The sequence below is a fragment of the Castor canadensis genome, chromosome 14, assembly GCF_047511655.1.
Source record: "Castor canadensis chromosome 14, mCasCan1.hap1v2, whole genome shotgun sequence".
NCBI lineage: Eukaryota > Metazoa > Chordata > Mammalia > Rodentia > Castoridae > Castor > Castor canadensis.
The window spans coordinates 77,885,815-77,903,947 of record NC_133399.1 but is presented as its reverse complement, the minus strand read 5'-3'; the positions used below and the strand labels follow the sequence as shown (position 1 = coordinate 77,903,947).

Sequence of the window (18,133 nt, the reverse complement as noted above, 5' to 3'; positions counted from 1 at the left end):
GTTACTTGGGAGGCTGAAATGAGGAGGATCAACATTCAAGCCCAGCCCAGGCAAACAATTTGCGAGACCCCATCTCAAACTAACCAGAGCAAATTGAACCAAAGGTGTGGCTCCAGCAGTAGAGCACCTGTTTTGCAAGCACAAAGCCCTGAGTTCAAACCCTAGTCCCACCAAAAAGAAAGAAGGAGACAGAGAGCCCTTCTGAGTTCATTGAACTGTGTTTACTTGTTCATAGTGGAACTGTTTAAAATTTGACTAAGGAAATGGATTTTGTGGAAGACCGGGGTTGCCAAATAAAAGCCATTTATGCATAACTGTGCAAGTCAAGTATCTGGAGATTTCATTCCCATGGACATTTGAAATTGGCTTCCTGTGGGTCAGTATTCTACCTAGCATGCTTCGTGGACAAATCTGTAGTTTCAAGCTTCTAACAAACAGTCTCTCAGTTCTAATCTGTGCACATTTGCAGGTACTGCAGGGCAAACATTTAGAGAGGCTGGTGCTAATGAAAATGTGAGCCTCAGGAATGAGTGGTCATTCTGTATTACTAAAATAAAAAGTAACTTTCATAGCCAGGGTTTTAAAGTTCAATTTCTAGTTTATTCATCACACACTTAGATCAGGCTATATCTTAATCTACTCATTGATGAATGCCTTTTGAGAATAAAGTATACCTGGGAGGAAAAACCCCATCCAAACATTTTTTTTTAATTCTCTTAAAAGACAAATCCGGGACACAGTGAGCTGGATTTTCAGCGAGCAAATGTTGGTTTACTACATCAGTGTTTTCCGGGATGCTTTTTGGCCAAATGGGAAATTGGCACCACCGAACAAAATCAGAAGTGCAGCACAAAGTCAGGAAACAAAGCAGAAAGCACAGCAAAAGCTACTTGAGAACATTCCAGGTAAGGCCTGGCTTCTTAGCCTGAACATACAGAGATCAGAAGCGATGGTTTCCATTTGCAGAACTACAGTTTTAAAAATCACAGCTTTCATTAAAGCTACTTCTTACCACTTACTAAGAAGTTATACCGAGAAATGTAAAACTTTAGAAATATGTGAAAAAATAATGGTTTTAATTTTTAAAACCAGTACTAATGATATACTAAAATTGAGGTTTGTATAAAATATTATGCTGAAAATTTTTAAATAAACTTTTCTTCTTAAACACTTGAAAGAACTGATCACTTACAGTTTTTATGCCTCAGTTCCTTTCTTTACTATGTATGTGTCATGTAATATCTTTCCCCAAATACACATTGTGTACTTTATCAGTAGCAACTTAGAATAAAATCATTAACTTTTTCAGGGCTGGGTATATGGCTAAGTGATAGAGTACTTGCCAATACTCTGGGTTCAATCCTCAGCAGTGGAAGAAAGCAAACACAAAAATCTTAATTTTTCAGATACACTTCAGAGCCTTGTTGGACAGCAAAATGCCCGCCATGGTATAATAAAAATATTCAAGGCACTGCAAGAAACAAGAGCCAACAAGCATCTGTTATATGTGAGTCAATTAAAACCTCCCAGAGACTTAACTATTTCTGGAATTTTATATTTTTATTCACAGATTAGAGTAAATTTTAATCCTTTATATACTTAATTACTCTTAATATAATTCTGAACTTATTTTCTGTGCTTCACTTTTGTGTACTTGGTTAAAAAAGAACAAAAGTACCTGCAGTGGAGGCAGCATTTTCGTTCTCACTTGCTAGTTGTCTCTCTTGACATCTGATCAGCATTTCTGCATGACTGCTTAGTTTTCTTACTTCAGCAAAGTACTGTTTCCCAGTCAGATTTCTGATTAGAGTCACCACTATTAAATATTGTTGATAGTTTGATGAGTTCACATAGTAGCAATTATTTTCATTTGAGAATAACTTATTTATGAGAATAATTTCAGAACTAATACTCAACTTTTAATCATAAGAGGTTTGCTTTTAGTAAGCCCTGGGATCACACCCTTCTCTTTCCTTGGTCTCCTTTCTTGGCACAGGTGCTAATGGAGCTGCTGCTAATTGAGCTGTGTCCTGAGCTGAGAACTCACATAGATCAACTCAAAGCTGGCCAAGTGTGAGACTGCACAAATCAACCACCAGAGAAATGTCTGTGTAATAATAGACATGAAACATTTTTCCTCTTTTCCACAGAGGGCTGACTGAGAAACCAATTTTTGTTTTAATTTCTTCCCCCACCCCACCCAGTTTTGTGTGAAACAGGCAAAAGTAGAGGAGAGGGAAACTTGATGCTGTAGTGGGCAACAGGAAAAACAAAACCTTCTGTTTATTGGTTTTTATTTAAATAATATAAATACTTTAAAGTTCAACATACTGATTGAAATACAAATGTTAATATGTGGTAAGAACCTAGGAAATATTTTAAATATTTATGAACACCAATTTTGTTTTAAAATGAAGAACTATGAGTATTGTACAGTTAATTTCCTCACTGAGGATTCTGAACATTCCTGCATTAGTTCATGTGTGTTGAAGAACTTGTTGTGCAATGCTGTGTATGAAGTTATTGTGAGAATTTTATTGTGTTTATTTTTACCAAAGATTTCCCATAGTTTGAAGCATTTGAAGCAATAAAATATAAAAATGAATTACAGTGCTCAGTGATGTTTAAGATGCTTAATCTCAAAAAGAGAAGTTGAAACATTTCAGGTATTTCAGCTATTTAGGATGCCTTTTTTTTTTTTTTTGTAGAAAACACTGTCTACTTAAGTACTTCTGCAAAGAAGTATAAGATTTGCTGCCTTTCTCCAGGTACAATAAATATGTGAAATATATGATTTTTTTAATGCATGGAGTAGGTCAAATTAGTACTTAAAATGAGGCATTAGGGAGGAAAAATGTGAGGAAGGGAAAAATAGAGGTGGGAGGTTGCTTCAGGGAGTTTGAGGACTTCATTTTATCAAGTTTTGTGGACTCTGAGGCGCATTATGTGAGACCCAGAGTATAGATTTTATTTTGTTATTAACAGTGGGGCAATGGACGAGTCACTAAACCAGTTTTCCTGAATTCTACCATCTATTAGGCAGTGTTAAGAAAATACCTTCCCTTCTCTAGTCCCCAGAAGTATTGAATACAAAACAATTGAAAAATAAAAATTCACTTTGATGCCTAAAAGAAAATTACTGAATATATTCAAGTATAGAGGTTATCTTACTATAGCTCATACCTGACACGTTTTTTTATAAGAAACAAGTTCTGAAAGATCAAAACTTAGTACAACCAAATTTTATCTTTGAGATGCTTCTAGTTTCAGCTCTTTGATCCTTTTCTTTCAAACCAAGATGTTGAGACTTCAGAAAAATCTTGAAGTTGGCTATTTATGTGCCTAAGAAGTGTTCATTCTAAGGGTTATGAAAAGACCATTTAAAATACATTCAATGAAGAGAAGAAACACGAAGTTACCCAGACCAAAGTACTTATCATGACGCTGTCACTGGAAATGTTTGGCTTTTGCATAGTTTATGCTATCATTTAAACTCTCACTGTTAAATGTATACTCACACATGAGGAAAAATATTGACTCCTCAGTATTTCTTTATGACAAATTCTCATTTTTTAAATAAAATACCAGCTATAGTGAATCGTACAGAAATTGGTGGGGGCAGGGATGTGGCTTGTTTGTTTTGAGTCAGGGTCTTACTATGTAACCACCTTCTCAGCCTTCCAAGGGCTTAGTTTGGTGTTTTGTTCCATAATTGGAACGCCCCAACTCACTTGAGTTAAAAGACAAACTTCATTCACAGCTTGTTCCACTGCTAGCCACAGTGGTAGTTAGTAGGTACCAGATCATCAGCTTTGGTAACTGCAGAAAGGTGAAATTTTAACTCCATGTTGGGCTCACATTTAGGCATAGCATCTGACACATGTCAAATTCTTAATGTTTAGGATTTCTGAGATGTGTATTTTTATGTTACTTATTTTTCCAGTGCTGGGATCAAACCCAGTGGTAGAGCTAGGCAAGTGCTCTACCACTGATCTAAATTCCCAACCCTTAAACCTGTGCTTTAATGCGAGTTTAAAAAGTGATCTTTACATTGATATGAAGGTAGCAGCTCCTTTAAATGTGCTATTAACATCAGCATTCACTCCTTTAATATGTTCTTATTGTAGCTGGGATCCACGGTACCTGCCTATAAACCCAGTTATTCAGGAGGGTGAGGCAGGAGGATCTCTTGAATCCAGGAGTTCAAGATCACATTGGCAACATAGTAAGATCCTATCTCAAATAACAATAATATTAATATGTTTCTATTTTTAACATTCTTAAGGAAAGGCTTTAGGAACTGGATCAAATGTGGAAAAAAGAATACCTGCTGGAAATCTGGATTTTCAAATGATTGAAATAATAACTATATGGGTGGTATTAAGAGAACGAGAGCAAAGCAAATTTGTGAAAGAAACTTAAGGTTATAAGATCCTGTAATGGGCTAGAGGACAGTGTACTAGGGGAGAATATAGAAGTGGTCAGTATTGATTTTAGGAAAAAAGGACTAGTTTTCAAGGAAAGTTTATAATTTTTGAGATATAAGGCAGATGTGCATAACCATTTGAGAATATCTCACAGACCTAAGTCTTGAAATTTCTTCCCTTTATTTAAAGACAAAATGAAGATCAAATAATGTAAATAAGCCAGAACATAAAACAAGACCGTAGTTTTCTGATGTATAACACTTGTAGTGACTGTCACCTATATACTAATTTTTTCATTTTTCCACAAGAAGAGACCTTGTTTAAGGCCTCTATTGGATGTTATGATTTATAAAATTAAGCCATATCAATTTAGTATGTTGACAAAAAAGGGACAGTTATGTTATCATTTAAGACATTTTTACTATATTTGTTTCACAGATGCGTAATTGCTATATAATCTGTTTTTACTGCCACCTTTAGCCTCATAGATGTCATTGATAGACTTGCTGATTTAATTTTTAAGAATATTTAGATGTAGTTCTTGTATTAAGTTATTTTGATGTTTTTGTCACATTTTATCCTTCATTGAAATGTATCTAAGATTTTAAAGATGTAGAAAATGAGTTGAACCAAAAGGAAAAAAAGCATCTTGCCTTAATTCATAGTAAATGGATTTGCTCATTAATATCTTTGGTCAAAGATTTTGAGAGACAGCATTCTAAACAATTTCTTAAGCCCTTTTTGAAGTTTATAATAAGTTATCCAATTAATTATAAGAATCTTTTAGTTTTAATAACTTGTAAAAATGCTACATACATGTATCAAAAACATTATTTGAAAGCCTGATTCTGAAATTTTCTTTGTCCCTTAATTGTGTGAAAAATTTTAAATGCCTGTAACAAAAGATAAAATTAAATAATTTTGTGTTATTGAATGAGTGCCAAAGAAAATTTAAAGAATTATTCTTTCAGATGCTGATTTTTAAATAAGTTTTCAGTGTTTATACTTCAGAACTTATTAAACCAAAACTGCACTGAGTCATTCCAGACACTCTTTATTTAAGAAAGCAAAAAGATTCTTGCTTTATGGCATAGCTTCAAATTTAATATGGGTCTAAGTCACTCTGTAGATTTAGAGATGGATCTCTGAGGACTCTTCCAGAAATTTGATCCTGTGGCTAAGTTTTAGGTTGCAAAAATTACAGCATACAAATTCAAGAATGAAGATAACATCATCTGTAAAATACCCAAGACAATGTAACTTGGAATGCAGAAAATAACAAACGTAGCTGCTATAAAAATACACACATCGTATGGTGTTAAGGTGATGATCTTTGCTGAAATGCATTGTGTCTAAATTCTTTGACGAATAAGCAAGGAGTGAAGTTTATCTGCCAATGCAGGATTCAGATGACAAGCCTTAAAATCAAAGAGAGAAGAGTTATTTAAATATATTCTAATCATTTGGGTCTTTTCTTAATTTCTTTTTTAAAATTTATTTTAAAGAATAGTAAAGTACAGTGAATGTCAAGAGAATTTCTTCTTTGGGGTGCAGGGGGGCAGTGCTAGGAATCTAACCCAGGGCCTCCTGCATGCTAGGAAGGTACTCTATGACTGAGCTTCATATTCTACTCTGAAGGAAATTTCTTAAGATCATTTCTGTTTTGATATTTGTTTCCTACTAGAAATAAGGGAGTTTTGAATTTAACCTATGTGAAATAGATAATGCTCAAAATAACCATGTTATTTGAGAGAGAGAAAACTTTATCAAGGTCAAGAGTAAAGAAATTTAAGCATTCATGTTAACATTGTATGTCAAAAATTATTAAAATAAGTAAAATGAAAAGTATTTACATTTGGCCTGAAGCTTGTTATTATCTCATCATATGAATAGCAGATCTATAATAATCTTATATAAAAATATGTAGTTAAGCCAGTCCCCAGTGGCTTACACAGCTAGTAATTCTAGCTACTTGGGAGGTTTGAGATCAGGAGGATTAAAGTTGCACTTCAACCTGGGCAAAAAAGTTCAAGATCCCATCTCCAGAATAACCAGAACAAAAGTAAACTGGAGGTGTGGCTCCAGCTGTAGAGCACCCAAGCGCAAAGTCCCGAGTTCAAACCCCAGTACCCCCAAAATAACGTAGTTTTATTGTGCTATAAGTAAATAGTGTTAAGGTGCATGGTTTCTAGAATGTCAAGAATTTCGCCAAGTTATCAGAGGATATCTTGTACAAACCCCATTCTGGGCAGAAATTCTCTTTAGTACCCAGAACAACTGATCCCTAGGCATTTGCTTGGTTGCTTCTACTGGCAGGAAGTCACTATTTTGTAGAAAAAACTTCTGGTTTTGTTTCCTAAACAGTTATGTAGATTCTTCCTTCCATTAAGCTGAAATTTTCCTCCATGTTCTTCAGAATCTGAAAGGTTCTAGGAGAGTTCATAATCTTAGAGACCCTAAGAAGCAAAGTAGTTGGTGAAGTCACCCTGCCTGACAGTGGCAGAGACGAGACATGGGTCTGGTGACCTTAGCTGCATGGTTTCCCATCTTGCTGCTTTACCTTTTTCTGTAGCTCACCTTTATTAACTAATTCTGCTCCCTCCACCACAGTTACTTTTCTGTAAGACACTATCAGTTGGGTGGTGACTATAGGACCCCCTCATGTTTCACTGTGAATGAAACATTCCCCATTTCTTTTCTCATGCCTCATATATGATTCTTCCAGACTCTTCACTAGTTTACTGCCTGTGAATGTTCTTCATTTTATCAGCATCTTCTATCATATAAAATAACCAAACTGGGTACTGCATTCTAGATGTTGGATTAGTACAGAGTAATGGGGCTATTATCTCCTCTGTCTCCTGTCATAGGGAAAACAGTTTTATCCTTGCAGTCTGCTTTGCTGCTTTTCAGAACCTGTATGCCATATTTCAGGCTTTTTCTTACGCAGAATTTTCTCTGCTTATGCTTGTTTAGAAAGGATATGAAGAACAGTATAGAACCTAAGCTTCTTGGTTTGGAAACTGGTATAATGCAGAAAGCATTTAGATTTTTAAAAAGTTACCAAAAGCAACTTTCTTTGTACTCATCATTCATACCTGGCAGAATGGCGTGGTGGCAAATACCCAAGAGGCTGCTGGTGTTGGTGGTATAGTGGTGAGCATAGCTGCCTTCCAAAGGGCGGTGGTGTGTGTTTGTGCCCTGTGTTTCTGTATTTGTGGCTTAATATGTGTTGATGCTTTGGAAATTTTCATTTTAAACATGATAATTTAGAGTTCCCAAACTTGCCTGCACATTAGGCTCCCTTGGGGAGCTTCAGTAGAGATGCTGGCATACCACTAGCAGGCTGTGATTTAATTCTTTTGCAGTGAGTGTGATGTGGGAGTGCAGGAACCACTACCACAGTCTCAGCATTTCAGGCTCAGAAACTTCTTCCTTGCCTGGTTCCCACTGCTCAAGCTGAACAATGTGCACTACATGAATTGTGTTACAAAGTTACCTTTGATGTAATTCTAATGTGAACTCATTAATGTCAAGGATCTAAAGCATGCACAGTTTTATGGTTGGTTTTTCTTTTTTAAAAAATTATTTACAGTTACTATTCATAGTGATTCCCCCAAACTCATTAATTTTTAAATTAATATTTGTTTCCTTTTAGACTTGAAATCCGCTTGGGATCTAAATAAAGTGACCAGATTAAAATGTGAAAAGGCAACTGATTACCTCAAATTTACAAATCTTTTTCTTATTTTGACTGTGCTGGAGGTTGAATCGAGGGCTTTGTGCAGGCTTGGCAAGTGCTCTACCACTGGCCATACCGCCAGTATGTTTTTTGTTGAGACGGGTTCATTCTGTACCTCGGGCTGGCCTTGAACTTGCTGTATGGCCCAGGCTGACCCAACTCTGAATCCTCCTGCCTTCACCTCCCAAGTCCTGGGATTACAGACATGCACTGCCATGACTAGCTCTAAACTCATGAAACCTCTAAATTCTAGATGTAATTATAATAAAAAAAACACTTTTAGAAAAACCTACATTGAAATACTAGAATGAAGATATAAGTTCACACTTTTTCTGAGTGAAGACATGACCTTTTTGGCTTCAAGGTCTTGGTGCTGGGTACTGCAGGGTGGCATCAGATCTAAAGAGAATAATTTCACATCAAAGCAGACTTTGTTATCTAAGCTTAATTGTTCTAATAATCTATCAAAATTTTGTGTAAACAGGGTTGTTGGAGTGGCTCAAGCGGTAGAGCACCTGCCTGACAAGTGTGAGGCCCTGAATTCAAACCTTAATGTCACCAGAAAAAAAACAAGAAATCTGTGCAAATAATCTGTAAGGCTGACTACCTCTCTGTGGACAGGTTATTTGCATAGTGATTAATGTAGGGGAAAAATAATGCATAAGTTCATGTCTCAATGACTAGCCAGCCATTTCTATTTGGGTAAATCTCTTATTTGTTCTAAAGCTTACTTTAGAATAGTAATGTTTAGCTTTTGCTTCATCCTTTGTGATGCCCAAGCCAAGCTGAAGACACCGTGCATGATAGAAAGACACCATGGCCATGCCTCTGTTGATGAACTCCGGGAGACAGTCCGTGACCTGGGCTATCCTGGGGATGTCATGAACCTCATAGTCAGCAATCCTGATAGGACATTAAATTGTGAAGTTAAAAAGGACGTCAGTTATGGTTCATATTTTTTTACAAGGTGACATGTAGAAATTGTCCTTGTGCTCCATTGTCCTGTCTACCCCTTTGTGGTGAGGAGCTAGTGTCAGCTAATCAGCTCACAACTGGGAAGAGGAACCAGGACGTGACTTCGTAGTTTCTCTCTGAACATTCTCATCAGCCTGGCTTGACTATTAGAAAAGAAAAATTTTTCTTCTTGAATCATAGTGTTTTAAGCTTACATATCATTCTGTGTGCAGGAAAAATTTTATATTTCTTTGAACTACATATTGAAACATCAACTTTAAATCTGGAGGATAGTCACATAGCAACAGAAAATACTAAGAAGCAGCAGTTCTATCTTCTTTAAACATGAGTGGTAAAAAAAAATCCATCCTTCATAACCCATGCACAAATACAGAGAATTATGTGAAAATGAGATCTAGCCAATTCCATGCTAACCACAGTGTTAGGGAGAATAGGAATGTGGACAGTAATGGAAAGTTCCAAAGATTTTAAAGAACTGTTTAAAGTCTTAGTTTTAGCCAGGATAGGCACTTGCCTGGGACACTGGGGATCACTCCTTTTAGTGGCCTATTGCCAGTAGGCCATGATGGGGAGTGGAGTAAGAGGGAAGCTCTTTATTGCCTTCATCCTGTCTTGGTTGCCACTCCTCACTGGGGCTAAGGGCCAGGGGAGACCATGGGCCCTGCTGGGCAGAGCGGTGAGTAAACACGTCAGCAGGTGCATAGTCTGATGGCCACTCTGGAGAGCATCAGGTCTGTTAGTCTTGGTATATTGGCTTTTGTACAGTGTGGGAAAATACATGTAGGAAAGTATGTCCCATCTTATGGAATCAAAAACTTCCATGTATTTTACAAGATAGTGTCAGGTTTTTTATTCTTGTTTTACTATCATGAAGCTACAATTCATTCATTCAGTAGTAGAACTCTAGAACTCTTATCACTCGTTTCCTTTCCCTCCCCCATGTTCTATAGAGTAGTTCCGCTATTACAAACATGTTCTGTATATGTTTGTATATATATACATACACTATTTTATAGCTCTCCATAAAAGTATTTTCTTCTGACAAAACAACTCTTTAAAACTTAAGAAACTTGCTTCAGCTAATAGCACTGAAATCCTGAACATAATTGGCATAGAATTATGCTATCAAATATGGTAACAACTAGCTACATATAGCTATTTAAGTTAAGTAAAACTAAAGTTTAAAAGTTCAGCCCTAAGTTGCATTAAATTCGTTGCAAGTGTTCAAAATAGCCATCATCCCCGACATTACAGAAGGTAATGAACAGATCTAGCATAGAACATCCGGTAGTCCTTGAGTATATTTTCACCCATCTCATTACACAAATCGTGTTGCTGTGGTTTGGAATGTGTCCCCTGTACAATTCAGGTGTTAATGTGATAGTATTAAGAGGTGGGGCCTTCAAGAGGTGATGAGGTCATGAGGGCTCCTTTCCCAGGAACGGGATTAAGACCCTTATGTAGAAGGCTTCACAAAGCCTTTGGGTAGCTGGCCCCTCTGCGTTCTGCATCTCCAAAGGACGCAGCACTCACAGGCCAACACCTTCACCTTGGACTTCACAGGTTCCAAAACTGTTAGAAACAATTTCTATTCATTATAAACTACCCAGTCCAAGATGTTGTTAAAGCAACGTAAAAGAGACTCAGTCACCTTCTGGAAAATGCAACACACTTCGTAAAAAATTTCATCTTGTAGTAATACTCCACGAGAATCCCTTGTGCATAGACGTTCCCATGCTCTGCTGCTTCTCGTAAGCAGTGCAGTGCAGCTTCAGTATTCTGGTGAATGCCTTGTCCATAAAAGTACATGAGCCCAAGAGCACCCTGGGACTCCAGATTTCCATTGCCACATGCTTCTGAATGCCAGAAAAATGCCTAAGAAAGAGCACAATTTCATCATTTATTTGCAAGAGGAAAATACTGAAAAGAAAAGCCTGTAGTCATAAGATAGCACTGCTATCCATCTCCAGCAAACAGTTCTACGGGAATAGCCCCTTGAACGTATTTCACACCAGCACGGAATGCACATGCCAGAATTTGTTTCTACCCGCTTGCTGGAGAGAGGCCATGGGCTGAGTGTTCTTGGCAGAGGAGGATCAGCTGTCCTAGGTTTCAGGCCTTCAAACTTGCCAGAGTAAGGATGGAGAGGGGTAATCTAGGACAAAAGTGAAAAGCTGGGAGACACCTGCAGCGAGGGGCCATGGGGGAAAGAAGAGCTGTTGCTAAGGAAAAGTCAGAGTGTCAAATGTGTCTCAGCCAGGGAGCTTTGAGATCTGTGATGGAGAATCTTGATTGTCATCTTTTTTGAATTGAGAAGTGTCTAGGAGATTAGTAAAGTGCACCTCTGGGTGTGTCTGTTTCCAGACATGACTAAGGGAGAGGAGACTGAGTGTGGGTAGCATCCATCAGGCTGGGGAAGGAGGTGGATGCGGGAAGAAGCCCCTGGCATAGGCATTCCCTCTGCTTCTTGGCCACCGGGAGCAACTTTGTCGCACACTCTTGCTTCCATCATGTTTCAGCCTCACTCAGGCCCACCCCGATGGAACAAGTCAACCATGAATTGAAAATTCTGAAACTGTGAGCCCGAATACATCTTTCCTCCTTTGAAGTTGTTCTCGCAGGTATTTGTCACAATGACAAAAAGTCTGACTCATGCAACATTCTAAAATACAAACTTTCTTTGGCTCTTGAAGGAAATGTAACAGATACTCAAAGCTACGCACTTATTTCCCCACTGTCTTCTCAAAATAGAAAGAGTGAAGCAGATATTAATCAAAATACAATGTTAGCATTAAAAAGAAGAGGGCTGGGGAGGAGGCTCAGTGGTACAACTCTTTAATCCCCCACACTAAAATAAATAAATAAATAGGAAATGTTACCTTTTCTAATTCTTTTGGTTCTTTTGTTGAATAATAAAGTCCTAGGATACTTTGAGCCTTCACACTAGCTTTTGGGTTTCCATTGTCTGCAGCAAAAAGCCACAGTCTAAAAGAGCAAGCGAGGCAAGTTATTTTTGTTTCAGCACTGCAGTAAAACAAAATCCTGCTTTTAGGTGAGATTACCTTTCAGCTTCCTCCTCTGATCGTTTGACACCTTCTCCTTCATAATAAGCTCTTCCAAGGTTGTAAGCAGCAGCACATTTTAAGTGTCTTGCTCTGGGACATGGAGAATCGAGAACTTTCTTCATATAGTCCACTCCTTTCTCCTTCCACAAAGGAAAAGAACAAACAAAAACCCCCTAGATTTTAGTATTAAACTGAATTTCTTCCCATACTGTGTAGCGTTTACTTTTTGACATGATGTGTAATATCATAACCTATGCCTAAGGGGTTTAATTTTTTTTAGATTTTCAAGGCTGGAGATCAGGAAGGAAAGAATATTTAAGTCCATCTTCTGATCAGGTATTCCCAGGAATTGTGGGATATAATAAATCTTCACTTTATAGTTTCCATATTACAATAAGTCTCAGCATGGGTTTCCTTCTTTCTCTCTTCCTTCCCACTCTGTATCCCCTTATTCTGAATCAGTACTTAACAGAACTAATCAAAAATTACCGAAGTACAAGAATAGTCCGTTAATTCTTCTTTCAAATAACATTCCTAATAGTGCCGTGAACCCTAACAAATACTGTCTTCAAGCACACTTTGAGCATGCTCCGTGTAACGTATATCCAATATACAAATCTTCATGACATCTGCATAATCACAACGCACACAAGACATTCTAACACTAGCCACAAAAAAATCACCTGCTTCCCCATAAAACCATCAGACACAAACCTCCAAACATCACTCAAAAGAAGAAAATATCATCACTCCCTCAAAGTACTGTTGCTGGCTAAAAACCAGATAATGGATAACAAAAAACAGTGTTTTAGTGATTGCCATGTTATTTTGTGAATATTTGAGGAAGCTTTCTCAGATTCTCAATGCCTTTTATACTCGTCTTTGATTCTCCAGCACCTAAGGCTGTTTCCGACATCATTCCAATGTTTATGGAATTGAAAACTTGGTAAATAATACATTAGTCCAACTAAGTTGGAAGGCAAAGTTCACAAGAGTGAGCACATACCTCATGGATTGCATAGAAGGTGATCCCCGTACAAAAAATAGAAAAAAAATTTTCCTAACCCCTTATTATGTCTGTCAAGGGCAATTGTAAGGATGACTGTTACCCCTATGAGTGGTACTACTGCACAAAGAAACTCCACTGCCTTAAATATTAGGACTTGCACATATTCTAAGGTGAAAATATGTAGATTAACTAGATGTCAAAACGAGGCCAGGACTGTGGATTAAGCATCTAACAGAGGTAAGCAATTGGCTCTCTGCATCTCAAATGGACTCCTGCGATGAAATCAACGATTTGAGAGTCTTTTCAAGGTATAGATGGTGTTAACCATAGGACTAGATGCATTCACTTAGGGAGACCATGGGCGAGGCTGAGATCTAAATTCTGATGTACCCCACCATTTAGAGAGGAGAGAAGCAGCTAGGGAAGTTGATGAGGAGAAAAACAGAAAACTATTACAAGCACGTGGGAACAGTAGAAAGAGGTATGCATATCACTAAGTGAGAATCAGATGGAGTGAGGATATCTTAGAACCTAGGTAGGAGGGCAAGGTTTCAAGATTTCAAGGAGGCGTGGTCAGCTGTGTTTACGAAGGAAGAAGGGCATGCGAGGAAAATCTAAAGCTACAGGTATGTTTACAATTTTTACAATGCATTTAAACTCCACTTTTGTCCAAGGTCACTAAATTTGAAGGAAATATCTACTATATTTTAACATGTCAAAGATTCTATTAATTGTAAGGAAAAGGATTCTATCCCCTTCCCCTTCCCTGTTCCTCACCAAAGTGGACTCTCAGTGGTAAAGCCTATTTTTCAGGAGACAAAGTGTCCTAAAAGGTAGCCAAGGAACAAGTTGCAACTTAGGTTTATTTCATTTTTTCTGCTCACAATGCAGACAAAAATGTAGTGATCAAGCCAATATGGAAGCAATACTTTAGGATAACCCTACTTTATTAGTATAAAAGAGGAAATTATTTAAAAGGTTAAATATTTCTCTAGCATCTGGAGAGGGTTATTTAAAGTAAACTTAATAAAAACTCAAGTACAAAGAGGCTCATTCTTTTTGATAGTTGAATTTAGTTATGTTTTGAAGGGAAGCTGCTAGCCCAGGGTTAGAGTTGAGGATAGAGGAAGGGGTAAGGGGCCAAAAGAAGTTATTGTGTTTCATGTGTAAAGTGATATTAACATTCTTTAAAATGCTATACATTTAGATGCTAAAATGTAAAAAAAAAGATTATTAAAACATAAATAATATAATTGTATCATATAATGCATTGACTATGCGATCTTAGACACTGTGAAGCAAATAATAACTTACAGCATTTGTAGCAGTCCCCAGCCCATCATAATACATCACTCCTAGCTGGTAAGTTGCTTGGTGATCTTTCTCCGCGATTTCTTCAAACTGTTCTAATGCTTCTTCATACCATCCCTATAAAGCACCAGAAAATATTGTTTTATTAGGATCTTAAAAGTAATCCTAAACTGAGGCACTGAAAAGTTATTTGTGCCCAAGGACAAACAGCAATCAATGCAGTCATTGCTAAGAGGTCATGCTCTTAGTCTCTGGGCTGTGCCATCTCAGAGGGTGAAGTGCAGGCTAAGGTCTTTACAAATACCTGTTTCCAGAAGAAATGAAGGTGCCACTATCCAAAGGTTAGAGAGAAAGTGGGATATGATAAATTACTGCCCAAATATTCAGTTGATCATGAGTGTTTTGAGGACAGTCTCTTTTCAAATCTTCCCTCAGGGTTTCATGGACAATCAAAGCTCAATACTGAAATCAGGGTGATAGCCTTCATGTTTTCATAGCTCTACCTTCCGGACTATCCCAGTATAAAGAGGAAATGGCCTCTTCATTCTCTGTATAAACACTTAAAGCTACTTTAGAACTAGATAAGAATCAGGGCCTTGAACTGTTGTTACTAAGAAAATATTTTATAAATGGCACTAAGTATTTTAATAAAAATACATAAAATTATGTTTGAAATTTATAGTGTGAAAATGGATTGCAAAACCAAAATTATTCCCATAAATGATTTGATTAGAATGATTTTTGTGAAGAAAGTTCAGACAACTCCTGAAGAGATGTGTATCATTCTTAAAGCCACAACCATAATCTAAGTGACTGGACAGAATTTCCCTGGTATAACAATGTGAGGAACGACACTTGAAGTTTTGCTATGAGCATCTGATATGTGTGTGTATGTGTTGCTGGGATTGAACTCAGGGCCTCACCATGCTAAGTAAGAGCTCTACCACTGAGCTACACCTCCGACAATGGGTATCAAAGGACAGAATTATAGGGAGTGGAAAAAAATAAACAGAATGATACCTCTTCAAAATACAGTTGACCTCTTAGAAAATATGCCAGAGCGTCCCCTGTTTTTATTCTTTCCTTCAAGAGCTTCAATGCCTTATCCACCAAATTAGCATGGCTGTAATGATCTGATTTAAAAAGGTAAAAATTCCATTAACCATTCCATGTGAATATTCTTTCTCAAAGTAATAAATTAATTAGAATTCATGTGACACTGCTAAGACTGGCCTCCTTAGCTCAAGGGAAAAGGATGACCTAAATAAGCACACTGTCATTGTACTTAACACTATACCTGTACAATCAAGAAGTATTCACTGATGGATTTTTCAAAACACCTGTTTACCGCCAGGTACGAGCTCTAACCACATAGTCTATGTGCACACAGTAGTTTTTCTTTTGGCACTGAATTAAATTCTTACCCTGTGCTTTATTTAGAATTACTCTAATCAAATGAGCTGATTATCCCCAATTTAATTTCTTTAAATCTACTTAAAAATAGACTTAAAGTGCCCATTTCAAGTAAAGTATGGTAGTTTTGTCTTCTTGGACAGAGTGATATCTGACTTCTTTTTTCTAGAAGCGTGTCCTTAAGTCCTGAGAGTAAAACCAGAATCAGGAGTAAATTGTGAGACTCCTTTGGTGATAATTTGTTACCAGAATAAGTCTCAATTTCACAGATTTTTACAGGACAGCTAGAAAGGACTATAACTAACCACTTCCTTGAAATCAGTGCAACATATTTCTTGTCTTGTTTATTCTAGCGTTCATGATGAAATTTCAGTAAAACATTTTCCATGGCAAGATTAAATATCCAGATTAGTACCAGGCTTTTCCTTTCTCCATTGGAAGAATTTTTGGTGCTTATTAGCGTACTGAGATCCCGAGGCATAAAAAGGGTTCTTGGGCAACTTTTCACTGGTCAACTGCATCCTGTTTCCACAATGTGTATTCTGTAAAGAACAAAACAGTAAGATGGTAGAAAATTTCAAAGAGACTCCTTTCCCAGATGACCGCCATTACAAAAAGCATTCTCCCTTATCACCTAGCAATAGAACACCACTACCAGCTCCAGGATGTGAGCATTCTTCGCTAGGAAACAGGACCCTCCATCGCTGAGAGACACAGTTGCCCTCCATGTCTACTTGCACGGCATGAGATAGTGATGAAATAGGTTTGCAAGCCCTGTGTTCACATTCTGCAGTGAGTCATGTCACCCACCATAACCGCTGCCCCTCAGTTGGAATTGGTGACACTGCTCATAGATACAGTTGTGCACTGGTGTCCTTCTGCTGCCTTCTAACTTTTGCTCATTATCACCCATTTCAAATGAAAGCCCTTGTCTATTTTACCTGGGAATACACCTTATTTTAGCTGGGTTGTTCAGTTTTATCCTGTCTGTGTTGGATTGCCATGTTTTAAGATGGATCACAGCTGAATGGTGGGTGAGTCAGAGCCTTCATAAAAATGTAAAGGCCACCTCATTTGGGATGAAGAAGTCCAGGTTGGCCTAGGCTGAAGGTAGTGACACAGCAAAATCAGTTGTTGCTAAGCTTTTTTGTTTACTCCTTGGCATTTTACTGTTTAACCTATCAGGAGCAAGCTTCTAGTCAAGGTTCCTGATTGGTGGTCAAGAGAAGAGCTCAAGAAACCTTTAGTGTGATTGAGAGTTGCATTTGAATAATTACAGGATACTATTTTAGACAATGAACTTCATTAAATGAGATGAAGTGCAGGAAAGGGACCTCATTCATTATGTTAGCAAAAACAAAATCACTGAACTGTCTTCATGATTTTGGAAAAATCTTTAGGAGTCAATTTCCTTATCTGTAGTTTAGACTATCATAAGTAGCTTGAACTAAAGGATTTTTAAAATGTCCCTTCCTAGATATATAGAATTATTTGATTGTGTGATTTTCAAAGTCTATGGTTGCATTAATGAATATGAAATTCCCGATGAAAGGGTGCAGCGATATAGATAAAGTATTTAGAAGAAAAACAATCCAAACAGGATGAAGCAGACACTGCGTGACTGGTTACTGCTCAGAAACTGGACGCAGAAAATTTTATTTTCACTGGAGACATTAACCCAGCACGCAACTACATCCCAAACAGTTAAGAAAAAAACTTGGCATATTCAGGAAGCGTGAGAAAGGAAATGAATTATAAAAATACTTTACCTTGTTTAAACTCTCATGGCTCTCTGTGGGTGTAGGACTGCACATCGTTTTTGTTGCTGCAGCTTAAAAAAAGTGTTGGAGAGGATCTGGAAAATAAAAACAAAGGTTTGTTGAGTGAATACTAAATGTCACTCCTACAAAACTTTATGACATAGGGACTACTATGAGGCCCATTTCACATATGAGAAATGAGCACAGCGCTTACGTGATGTCACAGGGCTGGTTAACAGGCCATATGGGATACCCTTGCACTGGGCACTTACGCATTATTCTTTCTGTTTTTCCAAATCAAGCAAAATTAATGTGATTTTTCAACACGGCAGGACTCCTGTGAGAGATTACCTGAAGCTTAGTACTTATAATGAGGAAATGAGAACTAACAGAATATTGGCAAAAGCTCGAGTATGTGTTTATTTCTTCCA

At 37.4% G+C, this 18,133-nt stretch overlaps 2 protein-coding genes across 8 annotated transcripts in view; one reads left to right on the top strand and one right to left on the bottom strand.

Moving 5' to 3' along the window:
- Snx25 (sorting nexin 25) overlaps positions 1 to 3,112 on the top strand; it is a 122,492-nt gene extending 119,380 nt beyond the window's left edge. For all 7 annotated transcript variants that reach the window (XM_074054854.1, XM_074054856.1, XM_074054855.1 and 4 more), the window contains 3 exons: positions 724 to 905; positions 1,407 to 1,507; positions 1,997 to 3,112. In XM_074054854.1, coding sequence (XP_073910955.1) covers positions 724 to 905; positions 1,407 to 1,507; positions 1,997 to 2,077 — 364 coding nt within the window. In that variant the 3' untranslated portion in view covers positions 2,078 to 3,112. The remainder of the gene's footprint in view (positions 1 to 723; positions 906 to 1,406; positions 1,508 to 1,996) is intronic.
- A 1,937-nt stretch (positions 3,113 to 5,049) lies between these two features.
- On the bottom strand, positions 5,050 to 17,855 carry Lrp2bp (LRP2 binding protein). Its single transcript, XM_020188457.2, has 9 exons — positions 17,712 to 17,855; positions 16,358 to 16,484; positions 15,550 to 15,662; positions 14,533 to 14,646; positions 12,207 to 12,349; positions 12,024 to 12,129; positions 10,796 to 11,019; positions 8,901 to 9,072; positions 5,050 to 5,845 (listed from the first exon to the last, which is right to left on the bottom strand). The coding sequence occupies exons 1-9, from the start codon at positions 17,754 to 17,756 to the stop codon at positions 5,780 to 5,782; spliced, it is 1,110 nt and encodes a 369-aa protein (XP_020044046.2). The 5' UTR covers positions 17,757 to 17,855; the 3' UTR covers positions 5,050 to 5,779.
- Between the last annotated feature and the right edge of the window lie 278 nt (positions 17,856 to 18,133).